General features: G+C 36.3%; 2 protein-coding genes across 4 annotated transcripts in view; one reads left to right on the top strand and one right to left on the bottom strand.

The window, feature by feature from the left end:
- Window positions 1–3,188, bottom strand: part of LOC139959465 (uncharacterized) — a 58,639-nt gene extending 55,451 nt beyond the window's left edge. For both annotated transcript variants that reach the window (XM_071957122.1, XM_071957123.1), the window contains exons 1-4: window positions 3,080–3,188; window positions 1,342–1,492; window positions 659–805; window positions 336–509 (exon numbers count right to left, since the gene is read on the bottom strand). In XM_071957122.1, the coding sequence (XP_071813223.1) occupies window positions 336–509; window positions 659–805; window positions 1,342–1,482 (462 nt within the window). In that variant the 5' untranslated portion in view covers window positions 1,483–1,492; window positions 3,080–3,188. The remainder of the gene's footprint in view (window positions 1–335; window positions 510–658; window positions 806–1,341; window positions 1,493–3,079) is intronic.
- On the top strand, window positions 3,159–16,605 carry LOC139959467 (indoleamine 2,3-dioxygenase 2-like). 2 transcript variants are annotated; one of them, XM_071957125.1, is made up of 14 exons: window positions 3,159–3,364; window positions 4,029–4,185; window positions 4,793–4,888; window positions 6,363–6,482; window positions 6,904–7,037; window positions 7,836–7,956; window positions 8,399–8,495; window positions 9,324–9,375; window positions 9,889–9,964; window positions 10,716–10,797; window positions 13,158–13,250; window positions 13,895–13,991; window positions 14,421–14,491; window positions 15,132–16,605. In XM_071957125.1, the coding sequence occupies exons 1-14, from the start codon at window positions 3,174–3,176 to the stop codon at window positions 15,311–15,313; spliced, it is 1,569 nt and encodes a 522-aa protein (XP_071813226.1). In that variant the 5' UTR covers window positions 3,159–3,173; the 3' UTR covers window positions 15,314–16,605. The 2 variants fall into 2 exon arrangements, with proteins under 2 accessions (XP_071813226.1, XP_071813227.1); XM_071957126.1 differs by having other exon boundaries at window positions 3,282–3,297; window positions 15,132–16,604.
- The last annotated feature ends 400 nt before the right edge of the window (window positions 16,606–17,005 follow it).

The following is a 17,005-nucleotide window of genomic DNA, read 5'->3' as shown; positions in this document are numbered from 1 at the left end:
AAATCACAATTAATCAAACCAATACAACCTCCTACATTTTATTCTTTATCCGATGAACTTTAAATAATCAAGTAGTTGCTAATTTCTTTCCAATTCTAATAATTTGTCCCCTATCATAAAAGTAGAGTAAAAACATGCAAAAAACCAAACTAGAAATTCTGAAAAATTTTCCATTTCGACTGCATAATTTCAAATGGAGCTTTGGTAGACATGCTAATGAATAACATTGATTCTCCTTCTTGGTTTCGAGTTAGATCATGTATGATAGAAAATCGAACAAAACATTGTTTAAGATACAGCAGTAATGAAAAATAAAAGATTTTTCGACAAACTACCTTTTCTGTCCTGGCTGATTGTGGATCTTTTCGATACCTTCCTAAAAGTTGGTTCATCCGATCCTCCAACCAAATTACTTTCTTGCGTGCGGCGGGTATGTCTCCTCCCACTTTTAACGCTTCCTTCAGCATCAGTTTGGCATGAACCAATTCACTGTTTAGTTTTCCGACCACCTACAAAATGAAGTGCCAAAGAAATGCGATGGCAATGTTATATATTACTTGTTACAGTTTGAACACCATGAGTTACCTTAAATTGACTTCAAGCATTTTGGGGGGGGGGGTTCAATTCCTGGATAACTTTTAAACAAAATTTTCCAAACCTTGAGAATCAAGACCAGTTCTTCGCTCTCGGCCTTGAGATCATCGACCTGTTTACCCCAGAACGAAATGTCTGCTTTGGATCTAGCATGCAGCAACTGTTCCATGGCCTGCTGCAGCTGATTCTGCAAGTGTTGAACCATCTCAATCTACAGAGAGAAACATATAAGTGTTTCATCTTTAGGGCTTGTGAAATCATTAAACACAAAGATATATAACAATCAAGATATCTACTGTACTGCTTGTGAAATCATTAAACACAAATATACAATAAAGATATCTACTGTACTAACTGAGCACATGTGGTAAGGTGATAAAGAGCAATGGTAAACAAACATTTTGGCTTGGTTCTTTTTCTGTAAGCATCTGAGTTTATAGTTCTGTATGTGGGCTAGTACTTTAAAAGAGAAATGACACACAACTTTAATTTGGTCTAAGTTCAGAGGCAGCACCAAGATTTCATAAAAGGAAGCTCGGCCGTGGGTCATTGATGCCGATATCATCATTGTAGGGAAAGAAACATTGGAGGGGTGTACAACCCCCACGTCAACCCCATCCCCTCCTTGGAACACACCTTCATGTGCAAAGTCTGGATGTGGTCTATTCTACAATTATTCAAGATGCTAAGGGGGGTTATTGCAAATCACAGTTACTTGTGCTACAAACCTGATCCCACGTTACTCACTTGGTCATCCATAAGAACCTCTGACCTGTGAGCCACAGGTCTAACCTTAGCGACTGGTTTCCCACTGACAATTTTCCTTGGTTTGCCTGCAAACTTCCTTTGCCTCTTGTTTGTTCTTCTAGCCTCATCCAGAGTCGACATCTTTGTTAGACTTAACGAAAGAGATCAATTGTATTAATTAGAGGTGCGGCTATCAAGTACGAACATAATAGTCAAAGTAGGCTTCAAAGGATTAGGCTACTAGTAAAGTGAAGGCAGAATTACTACTTGAGCCAAAAAGATTGCTAAATCACAATGAATGTTGAAAGTTGTTCCTGACACTTTGAACAAATCCTGGGGAAGGAAAGTAAACAAGGGTTTGTTGAATACTTAATATTATAGCATGCAAACTATTATAGGAAGCAGCTATATCATGGTAGATGCTAAAAAGATTTCGCAAAGTTCTGAATGTGATATGGGAATCAAAACACATGGCAGCATCCTTTGTCAGTCTGCACCTTGACTTGATTAACTTCATTAAATGTTAATACGAGGGCTAGTGTACTTCTTAACCCCACTCTAACATTAGTTGATGAAATCTGTGTGGGCAACAATTTTGATCATAGTACACCTTATGCAACATGCTTTTCCAGGAAAGTGTTGATAAACCTGCTAATTCAGTAGAATTTTGGTCACATGCATTCAAATGTACATATTCTTGCAAAAGCGCTCAGTAGTATGCAAATAGGCTAGGCCTAGGCAACATAACTTAACCATACATCCAGATTTTCCAGGCCATGTCCTTCTGTTACAGGTGCGTCTGGGTGGATTTATAAAATTCTCAGGATTTTTGATACGTTAGCTCACACAAAGTTGCATATTACATGTATAGTCAGTATTGCGAAGTTCGGAACACTGCGAAGTTCGGACACCCCTAAGAAATACACGATTTCACCATGACAACCTATTGCAACAGCCAATTTCACGAAAAACTATAAAGCTACAGTTATTTTCTCTCCAAAATGACCTGTGTGCAAGTAAGTACTTACATATTTGTCAATAAAATGACGGAGATCTATGAAGTCTGTAATAATTGCTGAAAGAGCAACTACGCCACCAATTTTATCACCAGCGCCACACTGTGGGTTGGGTATCCGAACTTCGGCAATGCTCTAGCAAAGAAATACCAGTTACACAATCACGAAGAATCTTCTTGGAATACAACGTGAAAACATTTTGCAGGAAAGAAAGTTTGGCCGTGTATCGTAATATAACACCCTTTTCCAACCATATCAAGTATATATTTCAGGTGATTTATACCAGAAGATATAGTTTTGGGGTGTTTTCAGGCTTAGGTGTCCGAACTTTGAAGTGTCCATGCTACTGTAGTCTGTAGGCCTAGGCTAGTGGAATAACTTGCTACTTAAGGTTAAACTAGCCTTACTTTTAAAATGACTCTGGGTTCTGGTACGTTATAATCTTATACCATTTATGTCAGGGCCTCGGGAGATTAGCTTTAAGCTATTTGAGTTTACCCAGTTTAATGTTAAAATAAAAAAAAAATAAAAAAATACCAAACTTATTACAACATAACCCAATACAAACCTTCATATATAGAAACAGTTCAAACATCACTTTTATCCTAGTTACGCGAAAACGAAGTCAATTACTCACTCTCTTGTCTAATAATTCCAATCATTTTAAACATGCAACTATTGAGGAAAGTTAACTTCAAATTAGATAACGATTAGAGACATACCTTTACGAGAGAAAATAGGTAATAAATTGAATAATACAACGAAGGAAACTTTTTTTGTGTCAAAAGACGTTCGTGAACCTGTTTACTGTTTCCAATGCAGCTGCTGACCAGAAAGGAGGGAGTAGAATTGCCAAATCATGTTGAAGAGGTGCCCAAGGAAGGAGCCAACACTGGATGTCTGATTTTATACCTTAATTGTGCCGAGTCTGGAAGTGTAGGTGTGAAAATCAAGACAAATTTAGCCAACCTCTGGGGGAATGTCTATGATAACTGCATTATTTTAAAGTATGTCAGGAGTTCAGTTTCAATCCGAAAAAACTTTGCACAGTTGTTAGTGTTAGGTCGAGTAGCATGGACACTGCCAAGTTACTAGAACTTTGTAAGCCTAGCCTAGGTCTACTCCGTCTAACCTAGCCTGAATAGAGTGCTGAAGTCAGACATTAATGTTTCTGTTGTTAAGTTACAATATTATGTTCAGGCCTCGAAATTCAGGCTATTAATTGGATTAATGCCAGTGGATTTCACCGTTTGCTAGTAGAACAAAAATGCCCTTGCATTTTTCTGCCAGTGCTGCTAATTTAATGTTTTTGTTGTATTAATTCAAGAAAATGCCATTGGGAATTTTAATTCAGCCAGTGGAGTTTTTAAGCACAGGCAGTTTTCAGCTAGTGACTAATATTGTGAAATTCTAAACCTGTAAGTTCACCACCGATGTTTAGATCATCTACAGAACATCAAATGCCAGATAAGGTACAAAATTAATTAGGCCTACTTCCAAGATACAAATCTGACAAGGAAACTTGTTCAATACAACAATGAATCAACCAACCTTAAAACAGCAATTTCAACTTATTTGCTTGCTCCAAAAATGGAAGAAAATGAAACATTTTGCAAACCTCTTTCTGTGCTAACTACTTTTCAAACTATCAAATTTTTGCTTTCTTTTCAGTGTTTCTTTTATTCTAGCCCATACCTCCCAGTCCTTTCATAAGTTCACAAGGGAGTCTGTATATGTTTCAATCATGACTTCCTTCAGCGATGTGGAATCTCTCAAGACACGTTTTGATATCTCAGAAGAATTTGGTTTTGCTGCTGAATACCCATTGGTTGGTACTTTTGGAGCCAATAAAGCAGATCTTAAATATTAATATTAAAACATAAAGTTACCATTGGTTATGCCCGATAGTGTCATGACTAAACCTGCTGAATAAAGAATTGAGTATTATCAAGAATATTGAATTTCAACATTTTTTTCATATGCACAGAAATTTTTTTTTTTTAAATTTGGGCATAAATTCAGACTTGAGAGACATGTATCAAGTTTGTTAAATATATACCAAGCCAGGCTTTGAATAATTTAATTTTGTTGTATAGTACATACTGTACATAGCATATGTTATTATGTCATTCAATGGCAGTTTCAAACTGCATTTTTATTAACATAGAATTGTTAACTGTAATAACATATATTCTACTTTGTGGGTTTTTTTGACATATCTTATTTTTTAAATGTAAGAACTACCATTACATATTTTGAGCACTTTGTTTCAACAGGCTCATTTATCCTTTCCCACAATATCTACTCTTTTTTTACTTTTTTTTCTCTTTTTCATATTTGTTGGGGAGGGGGAGTTTTTTATTAAACTTTCAATGTATGCTTTCATTTTGTATTGAAGAATGATTGCTTTAGTTTTGTTTTGTTATTTAAATTAGAGTGAACTTCCAGAGTATTTCAAACCATGGACTGACATTGCTCATCAACTCAAGCAATTGATCGATGAAAAGAAGCTAAGGGATGAAGTCCATAAGGTAAGCAAACAATTTCAATTGGTTAATCTCCTACTCTGTCTCTTGTTTCTCTATTCACAGGATACAAAAATCCAGCCAGTATTTTCTGATCTAACATAAAAATTATTAAACAAAAACACTCCCTGAAATGCTGCAATATATATCTGGTTTCAGTTTGAACATATCAAAGTTGAAGAAATCCTTCTTTAGTATCTTCTTTCTTTAGTTCTTCAGTATGTCCAATATGTTTACTATGCCTATTAACATCAACCAAGCAAACACCTAAAGTTTCATGTAATCTACCAGTATACAATATTATCACTTAGCCACTGGCACATATCAGCAACTAATTTTATAACAGTGTTAATTAATTCAAGTAAGTTTACTATGCTTATTAACATCAACCAAGCAAATACCTAAAGTCCCATGTACTTTACCAGTATAAAATAATATTATAACTTAGCCACTGGCGCATATCAGCAACTGATTTTATAATAGTGTTAATTAATTCAAGTAAGTTTACTATGCCTATTAACATCAACCAAGCAAACACCTAAAGTTTCATGTAATCTACCAGTATACAATATTATCACTTAGCCACTGGCACATATCAGCAACTAATTTTATAACAGTGTTAATTAATTCAAGTAAGTTTACTATGCTTATTAACATCAACCAAGCAAATACCTAAAGTCCCATGTACTTTACCAGTATAAAATAATATTATAACTTAGCCACTGGCGCATATCAGCAACTGATTTTATAATAGTGTTAATTAATTCAAGTAAGTTTACTATGCCTATTAACATCAACCAAGCAAATACCTTAAGTCCCGTGTACTCTACCAGTATAAAATAATATTGTAACTTAGCCACTGGCGCATATCAGCAACTGATTTTATAATAGTGTTAATTAATTCAAGTAAGTTTACTATGCCTATTAACATCAACCAAGCAAATACCTTAAGTCCCGTGTACTCTACCAGTATAAAATAATATTGTAACTTAGCCACTGGTGCATATCAGCAACTGAACTTATCATAGTGTTAAATAATTCAATGTAGCACTGTTAAATATTGTTCCTACTATCTTCAGAATATGTGATGGATTTTGTTATTGAGACAAGAAAGGTGTTGTCTTTGAAACTGTTTGTTTAAAGGAACATAAATGTTATGCATTTCACCGATCTCTATTGAATCAGATAACTCAGGTCAAATTCAATCTGAACTTAACGTTTTTATTGACATTAATTTTGTAAGACTATATTGTATTATGACCAACTGACATGCACCAATTTTGGTCACACACTTGACTTTTACAGAAGAAAATATTTCTTTATAGCTCATCAATTCTCTCCTGAATAGTAGAATAGTGAAACAAATTCATCTTCTAAAGGAGAATTTTCCTCAACTATGATTGTAATATTGTAATTCAACCAGTACCTTTCATTTCTAGCAAAATAACAAAAATATGTTTTTTCTCGTCCTCCAAACAAGCTGCCACTCTTGGACCACAATAAACTGAAGAGCAAAGCAGAATGGGAAGCAGCACACTTGTTCCTGGCGTACATCTCTCAAGGCTACGTGTGGCAAGATGGAGAAGAAGGAATTCCAGAGGTATTAAAGTCCGCACAAAGCTACCCGCATGTTCTGTTACTGTTATACATCATCATCACTCGTTAAAGGCGACATCTGTGACAATATCGTCGGTGTCCCGGTTACAGCTGGGCAGCACATCTGTACTAGGATGGTAGTATTTATTTTGAAGGGGGGAAAAAAAATTAGTAACTTGGTTATGGTTAATAGCTACACTGTAATGAAATGTGTGTTGTGATTTAACACGTTTGGTGAGAAGGAAACTGCCATTGTTTTTCTATTTGAGTCAAAGTTTCTATCTCAAAAGTTTCTCTCTTAGCGCATCAAGACTTTTTTTGTGTGTTGCGCTTTATAAGAACTGTATTATTATTATATTATTATTGTTATTGTTATCAAAATAATTACTATTTGACTGAAAGTCACTTTCTATATCTACCTGCAGATTTTACCCAAATGCCTTGCAGTTCCATTCCATGCGACTAGCCAACATCTTCAAATTCCTGCCAGTTACAACCAGTTCAACAGTGTTCTAGTGAACTGGAGGCTTAGAGACCCTCAGAAGCCATTCCAACTTGAGTATGAAGCAGATGTCTTTTCTATAACACTTCCACCCAAAATCATTATTGTCCTTGTCGGTGCTGTTGTCATCGCCAATCTCCCAATCTCATTGATCCATTCTTGTACCATGAAGCCAATTTCCAGATTTTAAGGCCTATTGTCTTTTAACTTTTTAGTCTCCATTCTCTGAATTGTCTTGCTACTGACATCCTGGAACATTAATTGTCTCTCCACTGAAAATGGAAATGGTGTATCAACAATTTTTTTCATATCCAAAGATTTGTTTTCATTCAAAGTTTTGCTTAATTTTGCCACAATCTGGGACCAATTTACTCCAAAAAACTCCTGTGATGTCAGCTCAGTTAGGCTGTTAAGGATTCAAGCAGCTTGTTCATTGGTCAGTTTCATGCAAAATAGCTGGATTTCTGTTTGTACTCCTCTTCACCTTTCTTTGGATGGTGATTACAATACCACATTGCTAATTCTAGACAATCTCAAGGTTTCTGCATTCGACCTACAAAATCTCACCAGATGTTTTGTCGACGCGATCAATTTGGGAATAAGTCGCAATCGTATTGTCAATGGAAGGAGAATCTCATTGCCATACATTTTGTTGTTTTTTTGCAGTGCAATAACACTTTGGAATATAAATACACACACCCACATGGGCACACACGCACACACACGCATACACACAACCCTTCATAATATACCATGTAGATAAACTTTCCAGCCTTGCAGATATTTAATTTTTTGGGCGGTTATTTTTTTTTCCCCTTCATAACCTTTACATCTGTTTATGTCTCTAATCAACAGAAATTTGACCACAAATGTGACACTTATGGGAGGGGAGGACGAGGTTTGGTTCTTCATGACTTCATTAGCGGTTGAGAAGGCATGTGCTCCTGCCCTCTATGCCATCGTCGATGCCCAAGAGGTAATAAATCTTGTCAAAGTCTCATAGGAAAAGATAACGAACCCCTACCACCCTCCCAGTCCAAATCCAATTTTTCTGCTTAACCATTATAGGGAACCTCTTTTTAGGACAGATTTTCATGTTAATTTTGTAATGTGAATCTTGAATGGTGGATTTAATAAGTGCCTCACTTATGCATTCAATCCGGATGGCCTAGAACGGTCTCTTTCTGGTTCTATTGTTTCGTAAATAATCAGTTTGGCCTTTTTGCAAGATTAAAGATTGGTTACCTGGTGTTTTACATAGGAATGCATAATAGCATAATGAGGCTTTAAGTGTACTAAGTACCCATTTTTTTTTTTTTTTGAGAATGTTGTTGAGAAAATGTTGTTTTTGAGGAAAATCAAAGAAGGACAGATGATAACAACATCTTATAATCTCTTTCCTTTGATTTCTTTCATAGGCAGTTTACCACAAGAATGACTCCCAACTAGAGGCATCATTGAAAAAGATGGAAAGTTCTATACTGATGATGGTTAAACAGCTCAAAAGAATAGGAGGTAAATAGTGTACAAGCTATCAGTCATGTCTCTCTATGAAAGGGGAAAAAAAATCAGCCTGCGAATATCACACGCTTTATTTAAGGAGGTGGGTGGCCAAGGAGAGGGGTGTAAGAGAGAATGGGTGAAGTAATAATTATATGCTCACTCTGGTATATTAAAATATTGCAAGGGAATAATTTGCATGTTGAATTCTTGCGATGACACGTTTTACCTCCTTCCGCCTAATCCTCGCATTCATGCGCAAATATCGGCAGGAAATGTTCTTGTTTTGTGAAGGACATATGTACAGGAAATGTCTTGTATTCAAAAAACATTCTCCTTTGTATTTTATATCCTTTGTTTTTTATGCCTTGATGTTGATGAGTAAGGTTCACAGTCATAATAAGATGGATGTACAAGTTATTGCTGGTTCACACCAGTACGAGATATCGATAGGAATGTAGGAATCTTTAGAAAACGATCATGTCTAAGATAACATGAAACTATTAAGCAAACAGTTCTGGGGAGGGGTGGGGGATAAGAAGATATCTAAACCAAGGGATGGGTGCCGCTCCCTTTGAGCATTTTTGTGCTTCGATGCAAAAATGGTGCTATATTTTGCAACTTTTAAAGCAATGTTGAAGAATGTTCATCTGTTTTGGTTGTATTGCCACATGCACTGTGGGGGAGGGGAGGGTTAAGTACCCCCACCCCCCCCCACCCCCCACTTTCACAAACACTGGGCCTCTTGATGTGAGGAAAGCATCAGCTAAGGGCAAGGAGAAGAAAAAGATTTAAACTACGAATTGTAATTTTTTGTTTTCTTTTTTTGCTTTTATTCTCTAGACGGACTAAGGCCTCATATATTCTACAATGTAATTAGGCCGTTCATAGCTGGGTGAGTACAAGTCAGTTTTGGATATTTATTTTTAAAACAGAAGAGGAGAAAATTAATGTATTCAACTTCCACAGGATGATTTTTAACCATTCTTTATCGCTACTAATTTATTGGGAGCATCAAAGTTTTTTTTAAATACTTTCCTTGTCAGTTTTCAACTCATAACTGCTCATATTCTGTTTTATCAGTGATCTAATTTGTATTTTTGGTAAAAAAGTTCTTGATATGAAATTTTGGTCAAACCATGGAGGTATTAATCAAATCAAAATTGAATTGATTCCATAGTTTTATTGGAAATCTTAAACACATCTGCAAAGAATGGTTAAATGTAACCCTTTTAAGTCTCAAATGAGCTTTGGTATGTGTTTTTATTGTTAAAAAAAGGCAGCATTTGGATGATTTTGGTCACTCCCCGCCCCACCCTCATCATGTAAGACACTACTACTAGTACTTGCTTCCTGTAGCAAGTTATTGTCTTACCTTCAATTAATGCTTCTTTCCTATGATTTGCAGATGGAATGCCCCTGCATTCCAGGAGAAGGGACTGAAGGGTTTAATCTATGAAGGTGTCAGAGATGAACCATTCTCGGTGAGAGCTGGAGACTTGAACTATAACATGTCAAAGTGGTTATGACGTATGTGACGACATTATTTATTTAATGAAATTCATGAATTCCGATGTGAATTCAAGCAAAGTTTACCTGTAGTTGTCACCTATGTCATTGTAATCATCATCGACATCATCATCATTATTATCATCGTCATCGTCATCGTCACCATCATCATCATCATCATCATCATTCATCATCATCATCATTCATCATCATCGTCATCATCATCATCATCATCATCATCATCATCATCATCATCATCATCGTCATCATCATCATCATCATCGTCATCATCATCATCATCATCATCATCATCATCATCATCATCATCATCGTTTCCATCATCATCATCATCGTTTCCATCATCATCATCATCGTTTCCATCATCATCATCATCATCATCATCATCATCATCATCATCATCATCATCATCATCATCATCATCATCATCATCATCATCATCATCATCATCATCATCATCATCATCATCATCATCATCATCATCATCATCACCACCATCACCATCACAATCACCATCTTCATCATCATCATCATCATCATCATCATCATCATCATCATCATCATCATTCATCATCATCATCATCACTATCATCATCATCATCACCATCATCATTTCCATCTTCACCATAATCATAACCATCATCTTCACCATTGTGAATTTAATGATTGTCATAACTCTGATTTCAATCCTCCTCTCTGCATGGTTAGTTCTCAGGAGGGACTGCCGCAGACAGCTCCACCCTTCCAGCCCTGGATGCTGCATTGGGTATATCCCATCAGAAGACTGAAGGTGAGAATCAGTCAATTCATTCTTCCATTCCTTAACTAAAGACATGTAGTGAGACTGTTACTGGCCTGAATGTGGGAAGTTGCTTTAGATACCAAATGCAGAGCTGTAAAACTTACTACCCTTAGCTGGTTGCAGTTTTGGGGGTTTTTCGTTTTTTTTCTGTTCTACCAGCTTTTAGTCAAGTTATTTGTTAGGTAGAATCTAAAACCTCCATCACCTGTGTCTTCTTAGCGAGAAATGTTGTCGCACAGTACTGCATGTAAATCACCACAGTAGGGGTAGACAATGCCAACCCCCTTTAGCCTTGATATATACAAAGCTGGCATGTACCATCCGCTTTCAAGCTCGCCCATGTGACGCCACTCATCAAGAAACCCTCGCTGGATCCTACCGTTCTCTCAAATTATAGGCCAGTGTCAAACCTTCCATTTGTTTCAAAGATTCTAGAAAAAGTTGTGTCATCCCGTCTTACATCCTATCTTGAACACAATGGTCTACAGGAGACTCATCAATCTGCATATAGGAAACACCACAGCACCGAGACTGCCCTCGTGCGCATTCAGAATGATGTGATGGTAGCTCTTGGAGGTCAGAAAGCGTGCCTGATGGTTCTGTTAGACCTTTCGGCCGCTTTTGATACGGTTGACCACCTCCAGCTTCTTACTACACTCAGTGACCTTGGTGTTAAAAGTACCGCCTTAAAGTGGATGACATCATACCTCAGTGATCGCCAACAGATTGTGTGCCTGGGAAAGGATTCTTCTGACCCTCAGACGTTAGAATGTGGCGTGCCCCAGGGTTCGGTCCTGGGGCCTGTGCTCTTCACGGTATACACGTCTTCACTGGGTCAGCTACTTCGCTCACAGGACATGGACTATCACTTCTATGCAGACGACTCGAGTCTCTATCTTATGTTCCATCCCAATGACATTACTATCACTGTGCACCGTCTAGAGAAGTGCATAACCTCAGTTCGGCAATGGATGTCACACAAATGCCTGAAAATGAATGACTCAAAGACTGAGGTGCTTCTAATATCATCAAAGCATCTGGCCAGAAAGATAGAGTGTCCAAGCCTCATTATTGGTGACCATCAGGTGGAGCCTAGTGATGTGGCAAAGAGCATCGGTGTCATAATGGACAAGCATGCCTCTATGGAAGACCATATAACATCTGTGTGTCGGTCTGCTCAGTACCATCTCTACAACATCGGAAGAATACGAAAATACCTCACCAGAGAAGCCACAGAGCAGTTAATCCATGCTTTCATAACATCTAAACTGGATTATTGCAATGCACTTTTATGTGGACTACCAGTTAAACAAATAAAACGACTGCAAAGGCTTCAAAACATAGCAGCAAGGATCGTTACACTAACAAAAACATCTAGTCATATTACCCCAATATTGCATGAACTTCATTGGCTGCCAGTATCACAGCGGATTAGATTCAAAGTCCTTCTTCTTGTGTTCAAGTGCCAGAACAACATGGCACCTCCATACCTGCAAGATCTGATCCGTCTTTATCAGCCAACAAGAGCCCTACGTTCTTCTGGTCATAGTCGTCTGGAGGTTCCGATCACCAAGACAAACAGCTATGGGAACAGAGCTTTTTGCGTGGCTGGGCCACGCCTCTGGAACGAGCTGCCAGCTGAACTTAGAACTGTTTCTAGTCTAACGACCTTTAAATCAAAGCTGAAAACCTTCCTTTTTAGACAGCATTTTTGCAATATTTAAACTGTGTATTTTAAATTCCTTTCATGTGCAATACTCAAACGTGCATGCTTTTTATTTTTTCATACTCATTTATATTGTATTTAATTCTGCATTTTTTACTACATATTTTGTGTCATATTTTTATATTTCTTTATTTGCTGTTCATAGCGTTTTAGAGCACTTTTGTGGATTTTACGCTTTACAAAATAAATTATTATTTATTATTATTATTAAGTTACATTCAGAGTAAAAAAATTTATAAGTTTTAGGCTTGTACTGCTGATTTTTGCTTATGAAAAGTAACAGCTGTTCATAAAAAGATACATAAAACCCCAGCTGTGACATTAATTCCTGTAAAGATTACACGTTAGTGCATCCTTTGTTGTATTTCATGTTGAGAAAGTTATACTGCAAATAATGTATTAAACCAGGTGCTTAACAAGGTCACTGTGTACATGACATACACTAGGTGGTCTGCAATAATCTGTCACCTCATGTAGTGTATTACATCAAACAGTATCTCTGCAAGCAATTAACATACAAGGGATTCAAGGCTACTAATTCCCACTTATTCCCAAATAAAGGCAGAATTTTCCTCTTTTTTTTATTTATAATATTTAATATTTCTTTTGTTTTTATTAATAGATGAGCTTCTGGATGATTTTAAGAAGTACATGCCACCTAAGCATGTTGAATTCATAGCCGCAGTAGGCAAAGGACCTTCCATACGGGATTATGGTCAGTAGTGTGAAGACTCTCACATTGATTTATGGAATTTCATGTCTCTCAGGGCCGTTATTTCATGTTTTTTTGTTTTTTTGTAAAAGCAGTATTTTGCATTTTATGACTTATTTCATTGCAAGTTTATCACACTTGGCAAGCAATATTCACAAAAAAACCTGGAGACATCTTAGGTAATGGGAGAAGAGAGGTTTCTTGGGGGGCAAGGGGAGGGGGGGGTTGTCATTGAAAATGGAATCCAATTCTCACAGGGCTATTTATTTTTGTATTTATATTCTGCCCATTGGCTGCGATTTCGTTTTGTTACTTATATTTTTTGGGGGGGAGGGGGTGTATTTAGAATTGTTGGGGGAAGGCATAGAAGGGAAAGTAAAGACACTTCAATGAAACAAGCTTAGTTTGTTCTCGACGCCATGTGGATCAGTTCTGCCAATAATTTTGACATTAGGAGAGAGCTTTGTTGTTTCAAATGACCATAGCAATAGCTAATCAAAGTTCATATTTTGTATGCAAATAAGGTAATCCCATCATGTAACACCATCAGAGCAAGACCAAGATGGGAGCAACTTATTCCTAAATGAATATATTATAGATGAAAGCACTTACCTAACTTTAGACATCTTATCTGTTCCTTCCAACAGTCCTGAATAAGAGAGATTCTGAGGTACTAGCAGCTTATAACAGATGTCTAGAGGCTGTCCAATCATTCCGAAATACACATCTTCAAATCGTAACTCGGTAAGGAGATTAAGACATCCATTTGATCGGCATGAGAAAGTTATATTGCATGTTTTCAAGTCATTGTTTTAAGGTTCAGGTGGGAGGCAAGTATGTATTGCTTGATATTCAGTTTACTATCAAAGTAGCAATGTATAAGAAATGTTATTAAAATATTAAAAATGTAAGCGAGCAGAGTATGCTAAACAACTTGTTCCCTATATAGTTTGTTATAATTCTGTGACTAAGTTTTAGTGACTACCAAAAAAAGAAAAAAATTGGCTGGACCACCCATGATAGGATTTGCATTGTCAAAGGTGATGTGATATTGATTAGTCTGTTTGGAATTCTCAGTCAAAACAAAGTCTAAAAGTTAATTACTGTTTATTGTTTGGTGAATGTTTATAAATATGTAAACACGTAACAATACTGTCTTCCCTCTCTCTGTAGGTTCATTGTTGTACCAGCCAGTAAAAGTTCCAAAGGGCAGGGCAAGGGGCTGGTTGGAACAGGTGGCACAGGTATGTTATATATATATATATATATATATATTTATCCTCAAAGCTTCCTAGCCTTGAAACATGGAGACAAGGCAGTAATGAGAACACAAATCTCCTTAGCTTATCTCCTGCTTGAAAGCTTATGTGTAAAATTGAGACAAATTTAGTTGCTCGCGTCATGAAAAACAAATAATTAAGAAAACAGTTCCATTTTGGTTGAAATGGTTATTCATTAAATGCGTCATGCCCTGAATGTTTGGAAGTCGATCATCAAGGTTTCTTTTTTTCCGCTTTTTACTATTTGTGAAGAATGCTATGTTTTGTGTATGTCATCTGTAGATATTCTATCGTCCTGTTTCAGCAGAAAATTACTGTCTTTCTCTCATCTCCTCAGTCAAACCACAAAAAAAGTTTCTTTTATACAATTTGAAGATGCTTGATAGCTTTGAAAAAATAACGACATGCGTCATAGAGATGGTACTGTAATATCATATAGCCCAAATAATAGCCAGTAATTAACATAATGGTTGTTTGGCAGGTCCCCACACTTAAACCCGCTAGACTTCATCTAAAGCACACATCCTCTTAAATGCTAATGTACATTTCTGAAATGGCCCTCTTCTTGTCTTTGAATTTTTCTTCTCTCTTTTCCCTCCGAAAGGTTTTATGCAATTTTTGAAAGGTCTCCGAGATAGTACAATAGAAGCTTTAATCGGCAAGGAGGACCCCAAGGGTGAGTCCAACCCCCAGTGCGGCTCTCCCTTATCGAGATACGCCACCATCGCCACTGTGGCAGCCATCTCGGTCGTTACATGTGCAACGATATGGAGGTACCTGCGATGAGGGAAGAGCAAAAACAGCGCCAAGACGGATGGGAGGTTAGAGCTGTGTCTCTGTCCAGAACTCATAAACAAGATGTATATATTTGTTGGAATTGAAGGATAAATAAGAAATAATATATGGTAAATAGATAGATAGGAACTGTATTCAATGCTATAATACATGGTTATCGACCTCTGCCTGTGCCCCTGACCTTTATCAGCAGACAGAGATTAAAGCTACCTTGTAAGTCTGAAATTATAGGGAATATCTTTGTTTTGTCACCTACGATTTCATTCAATGTATGTACAATTTGATTAAGTTCATTAATAGCTGTTTGTGGGGGCAGGGGGGGGAGGGGGGTAATTGAGACAAATACCACTTACATTGTTAATTTGTAAAAAAAAATGTGAGAAATTTGTAAAAAACATTGGCGGAAGTCATCAATAATTAGAAAAATTATTTGATGACCCTAATGCAACATTAGATGCCATATCAACCCCCCCCCATCCCCCCAATAATTTAGACAATATGTTTACATTGTTACGGCAATGATCTTGTTTTTAAAACCAATGCAATGCAAGATAGAACTGTGCAGCAAACTGTGATGTTTGTACAAATGGTATTATATGTTCTTGCTGTATATGTCACTTACTCATTTTCACTCAATCGTTTAGTATTGTTATTTTTAATGTACAAGAATAGATTTTATTTTTTTCCCTTCTTATTAATGTTCTTTGCCAGAAAGATGGAGAGGATGTGACAGTCATTAGCAATTACCTCAAAGAAATCTACAGATTTATTAGGCAGACAGAATTTTAAAAAGATAAAAATGTCATCCGTAGAACAAAGGAATCAAACCATTCGGCTTTTATAGTTGGAAAGTCTCGACTTGCGTTGTAGAACCAGTACGACTGTTGTTTGTGAAGGTTTGAAATTCAGTTGCTCCTTGTACCATTCTAAGTATTTTTCTGTCACTTTGAGTAGAGTGCTCAGCAGTATTCAAATGCGTCAAGTTCAACTTGAAAATCATTCTTTGTGTGTAGGTGTTTTTTGGAGCCATCCATTTTCTATCTTGCAACTGTTTTAAATATTTTACTCTCCCTATGTCGTGTATGTATGTATGATATAGTGGATTTTGCTTATTATATTAGGAGTTTTGCTTACTCAGACCTTAATTCATGTCTGTGTTGGCTTGGGCATTTATCTCCATTAAGTTTAACAAATTTTATTATTCTTACATTAATTTAATATGCTTCACTTCATTTTATTGATTCAACAATGTGAGATGTATGTATATGTATGTATACTTACATAGATATATTTATAGAAATATATATATATATATATATAGAAATATATATATATATATATATATAGAAATATATATATATATATATAGAAATATATATATATATATAGAAATATATATATATGTATATATATGTGTGTGTGTATCTTGTAGCAATTTTGTGTTTGGTTATTTTAATATAGATATATATGTATATTAATATTTATGGTCAATTGTTATCTGAGCTCTGCACCAAATCTTGCTACCTTTAATACAAGAAGTTGTGAACTTCTATTTATCTAATTTTGTCATCGATTTCATATATCTTTTCATAAGTTATGTGATCAACTCAGGAATTGAGGCAAAAAAATGTTGACTTGAATGAAAAAAGTTAAAAACGGTGCATCTTGCTAAACTGCTGCATA

Source organism: Apostichopus japonicus, chromosome 19 (assembly GCF_037975245.1).
Source record: "Apostichopus japonicus isolate 1M-3 chromosome 19, ASM3797524v1, whole genome shotgun sequence".
Taxonomy (NCBI): Eukaryota; Metazoa; Echinodermata; class Holothuroidea; order Aspidochirotida; family Stichopodidae; genus Apostichopus; species Apostichopus japonicus.
This window is presented reverse-complemented; position numbering and strand designations above follow the sequence as displayed.